Genomic DNA, 8,751 nt, shown 5'->3' on the forward strand with positions numbered 1-8,751 from the left:
GTGAGCCAGACACAGGTGAGCCAGACACATGTGAGCCAGACACATGTGAGCCAGACACATGTGAGCTAGAGACGTTGGCTGTTTTGTTGCTTTCATTCTTCAGACTGGTTGCCACTTGTCTTGAGTTGCTGCTAAGAAACCGGTTTTGTTCCAGATACCAGGACGCTGAAAGTCTTCAACGTTCAGGAGGACTTTAAATCTCCCTGCCTGCAGTCTGTTCTGCAGGGCAAACCTAGCCCCAGTAAACAATCCAGCGAGGAGTCGGACGGCCAGCCTCCTGCCAAGAGGAAGAAGATCGACTTCATCTTCAAAGACGTCCTGGAGGCTTCTCTGGAGGACTCCTGCAAGTCCAGGTCCCGGTCTTCCCTCCACAGTGAGTGTAAAGCAACAGCGCTCGGGTTAAACTCGTCTGACGGTGGCTTTAACATACCGAAACTGAAGGTGGAGGAGAAAGAGGAGGAGAACCAGAGCGGCGAGGAGCCGTCTACCTCCTTCTGCCCCAACTGTGTCAAACTGAAGAGGAGGATCCAGGAGCTGGAGGAGGAGCTGTCCCGTGTCAGAGGAGAACGGGGTCCACCAATGTCTGGACAGACCCTGACCCAACGAGATCAGGCCCCGCCCCATCCCGAGCATCAGGCCCCGCCCCATCCCGAGCAAGGCCCCGTCGAGGATTTTCAAGGTACGTTCTGAAAAATGATTGCTTGAATTCCTAACCTTCTGAACCCCAAAGCAGTTTCAAGGTGTTTTCTCTCTGTGGTCTTGATTTTCAAAATAAAAGTCCTGCTCCTCTCTGGAAACAGAACCATCATGACTAGAAGTAGAGAGAACTAGAACATGTCTTTAGTGCAGAGTACTGTTATCTGTTTCTCTGTGCACTTTATTTTATATTTTACTGTAGATTTGAATATTTTCTATTCTTTGCACTGTGTTGATTGTTTAATGTTATGAACCATCCACCAGGTCAAATTCCTTGTATGTGCAACATACTCGAGTTAAAAACGCTTCTGATTCTGATTCTGAGAATAACACAGTTATAGTAACAGAAATCATAAAAAAATGAAAAAGAAAAATTTCTTTGATCATTTCTTTTACAAAAATTAGCAAACAATGGAATCTATATCTGCAACATTATCCAAGTGTCCTCAAGAGTTACCACATGGCTGTTGGTCTCAATCGAGTCAATCATGGCTTCATAGTTGCGTTTAGGAGCATCATGACCATAGTGCTGGGCGGTTCAACCGGTATACCGGTTTTAATTTCCCGTATGATATGAATATTTCATATACCGTCATACCGGTGCACAGCCGAAACAACTGCTGTCGCTCCTCAACAGGCAGCAAAATATATTGTTCGCCACTGAGAGCGCTACAGTCGGAGCTAGTTGTCTTATGTGTATTGAGAGGGACCCCTAGTCATGGTTATAACTTTATAACAACAATTAACAACCCACAACTAATGCTCTTTAACAATAAAACACCACAGCACAACAGTTTGTGATACATAAACAATTAGTAACACTAATAATAATTGTACATTTATAAAATTACCCCGCCGGACTGCATGCTGGGTACAGCTAGAACAGCTAGAAGAAGCTCCGTCACTACATTAAAGAACAGAACAGAGCGATGCAGGAGGACCAGTGAGAGACCGGAGATGCACCGATACAATGTGTGCCCAAGAGAGAAGCTGCGTCTGCTTTTTGGAGGTTTTGTGGTTTAAAAAAATCCGACGTAGATCAAAAGACGATATATTGTAAAGTTTGTTGAGCCGCTGTTATTGCCTCTGGTGGCAACACTAGCAATCCATCACCTCAGCCGAAAACATGTGTTGGAACACGAAGAGTGTATGCGATTACGGTCCTCAGATTCGAGGCCGTCAACCAGTAATGTCAGTGCGAGTGAAACAGTGAAGCCAAAGGGTCAGACATCGGTTCAAGAGGCACTTGCTCGAGGCAATGCTTATGGCAAAAAAAGCAAGCGGTGGCGTGACATTATGGACACAATAACGATCCAGCTCTGCAAGGACATGGTCCCGCTACAGACGGGTACAGAGCAATGATTAAAACACTGGATCCAAGGTATGTCTTACTTCATCAGGGATGACTGGGAGTTGTGCAACCACTGTTTGCAAACGTCGTATTTCATAGAGGGTGATAAGAAGCTGTACAAGGAGGGATTTAGGACCCAGGGGAATGTAGGTGAAGGAAACAGGAAGTGACAGAAGACACGCCACACAAACAGCTGTTCACCGCTCGTTGGCCGGTTGGCGGTTCTTGTGTTAGTTTTCAGCATTAATTAATTAATGCGTTAACGCGGAAAAAAAAAATACCGTGATGTACCGTGAAACCGCCAGAATCTTACAAAATACCGTGATATGCATTTTTGGTCATACCACCCAGCACTACATGAACATCCACAGAGTCGTCCTACTAGCATGGCTAAAATAATATCTTACATGGTCCTTTACATTGCGTGGTGTGAACGTAAACCTCGTATCAGAAGTTGAATCTGTTTTTCTTTGCAGTGATGGAGCCCTTGATGCCCACTCAGGTGGTTTTAGATGAAGACGACCCAGACGTGGACTCGGCTGATGACTCGATTGCTGCAGATCTTGTGATTTCTCCAGAAGACTCGTTGAAGCTTTCCTCGGGAGGAGGCCGACGGATTCGTCGCTTCAAGCAGGAGTGGCTGAAAAAGTTCTGGTTCCTCCGCTACTCGCCAACTCTCAACGAGATGTGGTGCCACGTCTGCCGCCAGTACACCGTCCAGTCATCCCGAACCTCTGCCTTCATCATCGGCTCCAAGCAGTTCAAGATCCACACCATCAAGCTCCACAGCCAGAGCAACCTCCACAAGAAGTGTCTGCAGCTGTACAAGCTGCGCATGCATCCGGAAAAGACAGAGGAGATGTGCAAGAACATGACGCTGCTGTTCAACGCGGCATACCACTTGGCCCTGGAGGGACGGCCCTTCTCCGACCTCCGTTCACTGGCGGAGCTGCTGAAGAGGTGTGAGCTCAAAGTGGTGGACCAATACATGAATGACGGAGACTGTCAGATCCTCCTGCACCACATCGCCCGGGCTTTAAAGGAAGACCTGGCTGAGAAGATGCGCCTGTCTCCCTTCCTAAGTGTCATAATGGACGCCCAAAATGACGACCTTTTCTCAGACATGGTAGCGGTCTACGTCCAGTTCATTACCAATGAGGGCTCCCCGAACACAGAGTTCCTGTCCTTGCAGAGACTGAGCATGGCCAGTGTGGACGGATATCTCCAGGCTATGGATCGAGCCTTTGGTGTCCTCGGCCTCAGGTTTCAGGACTTGTTGGTGGTGGGTCTGGGGGTAGATGGCACCAACATCTCCTCAGGAATGAGAGCCAACCTGTACATAGCTGTACAAAAGACTTTCCCTTGGATCCTCTGCCTCCCTATCATGATCCATCGGCCCCATCTAGAGGTGTTGGATGCCATCAGTGGGAAGGAGCTCTCCTGCCTGGAGGATCTGGAAAACAACCTCAAGCAGCTCCTCAGTTTCTACCGCTACTCCCCTCGCATGATGGCCGAGTTGCGATCCACAGCTCCAACACTGTCGGAGGAGACAGAGTTCCTTGGAGACATTAGAGCCATTCGATGGATCATTGGAGAACCAAATGTCCTCAACGCTCTCATCAAAGATTACCTGGAGGTAGTCGCCCATCTGAAGGAGATCAGCAGCCAGACGCAGAGGGCTGACGCCGCGGCCATCGCCCTCACCCTCCTCCAGTTCCTCATGGACTATCAGTCAGTGAAGCTCATCTACTTCCTTCTGGACATCATAGCTGTTCTCTCACGATTAGCCTTCACCTTCCAGGGAGAGTACCTGCTGGTGTCACAGGTGGAAGCCAAGATAGAGGAGGCCATTCTGGAGATCGGTCAGTTGGTGGACTGCCCCGGAGAGTATCTGCAGGAATTTGAAGAAAATTTCCGTGAAAGTTTTAACGGCGTTGCTCTGAAGAACCTGCGAGTTGCAGAGTCTAAGTTTCAGTCCATCAGGGAAAAGATCTGCAACAGGAGCCAGGGCATCCTATCTCAGAGGCTGGACCTGCAGAGCCGCACATTTGCCAAAGCCTGCAAGGTCCTGGACCTGTCCACCTGGCCCCATAATCGGGAGGATTTACAAGCTTACGGGGAGGAAGAAATCCAGGTGCTATTCAACCATCTGGACTCCATTCCGTGTGGGGGTCAGGAGGGCTCCCAGGCCAGGACGGAGGCCAGGGGTAACCTGGTGGGTGAATGGAAGGATCTGAAAGCAGACTACTTCAGTATGAACGGTTTTAAAGAGGTCATCGGTCACATCTGCAGGTACAAGCAGCGCTTTCCTTTGCTGAATCGGATTGTGCAGGTTGTCAGGGTCCTGCCCAGTTCCACGGCCTGCTGCGATAAAGGCAGAGGGTCTCTGCAGAAGATGTGCAGGAACAATCGCTCCCGGCTAACACTGGAGCAGATGAACGACCTGCTGACTGTGGCAGTTAACGGACCGCCCATGGCCAACTTTGATGGGAAGCGAGCGTTGGACAGCTGGTTTGAGGAGAAGTCTGGCAGCAGTTACTCTCTGTCAGCTGAGGTGTTAAACAGGATGTCAGCCGGTGACCAAAAGTCTGTCCTGCACAGCGTTGACGTCAACACAGAGTTCTACCCCGTCATCTAACAGACAAACACAGTGGTGTAGTGCTGCAGCAAGATACTGACACACTAATACTGAGGAAGTGAGGCAGCATCGCTCCTCAACCACTGATTCCCAACCAGGCTACTTGTACTTTTGCAGTTCTTCTGCTGATCTTCGGTATAGTTATTGTCACAAACTTGCCAACTCTGATATTCTTCCTGCAAAGACTGAAAGAACTCTCTGCTTTCGATTCAGTTGATTATAAGTTGATCAAGACTGAGGAAAGACTAGTTTAGTAAGAAGGACAACGACAAGCTAAACATAAAGACGTTTGAAACATCCAGTTTCTTGCAGTAGTAAAAATGAAAACTTGGCCTAAACATAAACAATTATTGTATCGGTTTGGGAACCACTTCATCACTGGGCAGACCTCTGTCTGTGACAATGTTCCCTTCAGCTGGATGGCTGAAGTATAAAACAGGCCTACCAAGGGCTCTGCTGCAGAACGACACTAAAAGAGACACAAAACAACCACAAAGACGCAAGAAAGATAAGAAATGCAAAACAACCACAAAGATTCAAAATGGCCCCAAAGAGACTCAAAAACACAGTAAATGATTACAATGAGATGCAAAATGACCATCGAGATGCAAAACAGCTACCAAAAGACACAAAGCGACTAGAATAAGATGCATAACAACTTCATATACACAAAACCACAACAAAAAATGACATAAAATGACTAAAAGATGCAAAACAACATAATGTGAGACGACCACAAAGAGACGCAAATGAAGATCAGAAATGCAAAACAAGCACAGAGATAAGATGAGAAACAAAGCGGCTTCAATGACTGAAGAGACACAGAAAAGAGACAACATCGATCATAGAGATGCAAAACGGCAATAAAGAGACACAACGGACTAGAGAAACGTAAAGCGACCACAAAGACATGAAGAACAACCACAAAATAACCAGAGATACAAAATGACTGAAGAGACACAAAAGAGCTACAAAGTGTCGACAAATAGAGAGAAAATGAGCAGAACAATGACGACGGAGACGTAAAACAACTACAAACTACTCCTCAGTGTGAATGTCTTAGTCCAGAGACTCGCTGTCTCAAGAGTCCACGTTCAGCTGGACGCTGAGGTCCTCTTTGTTCACTGATGGACGTCGTTGACGGAGTTCTCCTGCACTAGACACACAGAAGCAAAGCACTTGTTGGCAGAATAGAAGTCCGTTATACGTTGGGAACAATCAGAGAGGGTCGAGCTGAAGGTCCATTGAGCATCATGTGGAGGATGTATGAAGGCTTTATATTTCTATAAGAGATGCAGACGTCCCTGCTTCACACTGTGTATATTGTACAAACTGTGTATAGTTCTAAGAGCTTTTGAGCCGCTTTTTAAGGAGACTGTTTTTCTCTTGAATCAGGTGATTGTGCCACAGCGACACAAAGGTCTACGCTGCTCCGCCGCGCTGCGTCCACATGTTCACTGCTGCCAGCTGTTTACTGAGATGTCTTCTGATGCTTCGGCTTCATGTTTGTGTGTTTGCAGCCACAGCTCAGGCTTTAAATAACTCGACTTTAAGAGAATAAATACTGCACGATGATACTGAGCTGTTACTGTAGTCGTGTTTTATAATATTAAGCCTGTGTTTATGTGTTATGCCTGTGTTTGATACATGTAAGCTGAGACAGGCAGACTCACTTATTTCTTTTTACAAAAGTTTTGTAAAATTAGCTTTGTGTCCTCAAGTTAAAGGAAGAGTTCGACATTCTGCTAAATATGCTAATTCAGCTCAATAACTCTTTATGTCAACGTTGGACTTTTTATTTCCTGATGAGACGTCGGGAATCTTGATCAGTGGAAGAAAGTAAAAGTAGTAATACCACACAATTAAATACTACGTTACAAGTAAAAGTATCAGCATCAAAATGTTCTGAAAGTACTAAAAGTAAATGTACTCGTATATGTATATAATATATATATATTAGTGCTGGGCAACGATTACAATGTTTAATCGTGATTAATCTCATTGTTATGCGCAAAGTCCAATAATGAATTCCAAAGTAGTGTATTGTGCACTTTTATTTTAAAGTGCTGCTCTATGAACTAAAGGTCAATAACATTTGGTTTAAACACTTTAAACACATCAGGTTGTTGTTAGCAGCAGTATTCCCTTTACACAGCAGTAGTTATAACACAGTTATAATGATTCTGATCATAGATATTCAGCCGGTGTTCATAACTTTATCTTCATGCGTGTAAGAGATGATATTTAAATATACTTCTTGAAAACTGAAAAACTATCTACGTCATGTTTTTATGTTTGTTAAATTCTCAGTAGTGATACTAAATGATGCTTATTATACATATTACACACAAAACACTTTAAAAACTCTAAAACAATAATTTAAATGAATCATTTCTTTTTTGCTTTTTTGTGGTATTGTGGTCAGACACATATGCAACGCTGATTACCGTAATATGTGTGGTATTTGTTATAAATGTACGTTGGTACATAGAGGGTGATAAGAAGCTGTACATGGAGGGACTTAGGACCCAGGGGAGTGTAGGTGAAGGAAACAGGAAGAGACGCCACACAAACAGCAGTTCACCGCTCGCTGCCGGTTCTTGTGTTAAAAAAGTCGTTTAATAATAAATAAAAAACTGCGTTAATGCGATAATAACGCGTTAACTTACCCAGCACTAATATATTTATATATATATATATATATATATATATTTATGCATTTATATAAACAGCATTTTAATGATGAAGAGCTCATTTCAACTATTTATTACAATATAATACATACATTATGTATATGTTTTCTATGACAGTATTCCATATTGTTCTACATACCATATATATGTATATATGTGTATATATATATATATACATATATATACACATATATATGTATATATGTGTATATATATATATATATACATATAGGTCTCTCTCTCATTAGTAGGAGTCACGTAAACAAAATCAGCACCGATAGAAACAGAAATGTTCTCGGCAGATTCTCCGGGCTTTCTGTCCACACACACAATAATAGAATTATCTCTTATTATTATTATTATTATTATTATTAGTCTCCTGTAACTCTCAGCACAGAGTATGTCTGTGTGTCTCCTCTTCTCCTGGATGCTTCATGCTGCATGTCTGTATCGTGTGCATGAATATGAAGCTTATGTTCAGTCAGTCAGGATCTGAGTGTTTCTCTAGTGATCCCTGAGCAGCGTGGAGCTCGTTGCTTTACTTTCTGTCCATGAACGTAATATTGTGTTTGAACGTGTTTGTGATCTTCACACGTTCGGCTTGTGATCTGACTCCAGAGCTCCTAACTGGTGGATTTTGGTTTTAAGATGATTTCTCTGTTTCTTCTGTTTCAAATGGTAAAAACGTTCAAAGACATCTGATGTGCAGTACTTTGGTAGTTTGGTCAGTTGAGTGAATGTGTGACTGGTGAGAACAGAGCAAAGCAACGAGATCTTCACCTGAAGCTGATGTTTGACGTGTTGCTCCACATAGAGGAACCGCCCTCGACACCATCACAAGGACAGGTACGATGATCAGGGGATAGGATGTTTAATAAACTATAAAAACTTCTATTTATTTATAACAGTATGATTTCAGCTAAATCCTTTCTCATCACACAGTAGTGATCAGTGTATGAATGTAGAGAGACAGATGTTTCTATAATCACATGACATGTTCTTATTCTCTGTCACGTTGTTCTTTAAATGTAAACCGATCCGCAGCACCGACGTATAAACACCAAGAACACCCACACAATAATAACACATTGACAACACATTGTTAACATTTCATTACAGTCATATAGCAGACACTTTTATCCAAAGCGACTTACAATTCACTACACCGTAGGCACAGCTACGGGAGCAGTTTTGGGGTCAAGTGTCTTGCTCAAGGACACATCGACATGCGACTAGCAGAGCCGGAGACGGGGATCGAACCACTGACCCTCTGATTGAAGGACGGCCCTGCTATCCACTTAGCCACAGTCGCCCCTTTGATAACATTTGATAACACATTGTTAACACTTTAACACATTGTTAACATTTGTTAA

The 8,751-nt window shown here is 43.9% G+C and overlaps 1 protein-coding gene across 2 annotated transcripts in view; it reads left to right on the plus strand.

Annotated features, from left to right (window-relative positions):
- The window catches only part of prdm11 (PR domain containing 11), a 7,642-nt gene extending 1,609 nt beyond the window's left edge, over nt 1–6,033 (plus strand). For both annotated transcript variants that reach the window (XM_031839453.1, XM_031839454.1), the window contains exons 5-6: nt 155–679; nt 2,524–6,033. In XM_031839453.1, coding sequence (XP_031695313.1) covers nt 155–679; nt 2,524–4,685 — 2,687 coding nt within the window. In that variant the 3' untranslated portion in view covers nt 4,686–6,033. The remainder of the gene's footprint in view (nt 1–154; nt 680–2,523) is intronic.
- Nucleotides 6,034–8,751: the final 2,718 nt, after the last annotated feature.

The sequence above is a fragment of the Anarrhichthys ocellatus genome, unplaced genomic scaffold (assembly GCF_004355925.1).
Source record: "Anarrhichthys ocellatus isolate YVR2014 unplaced genomic scaffold, GSC_Weel_1.0 scaffold1622, whole genome shotgun sequence".
Classification (NCBI taxonomy): Eukaryota; Metazoa; Chordata; class Actinopteri; order Perciformes; family Anarhichadidae; genus Anarrhichthys; species Anarrhichthys ocellatus.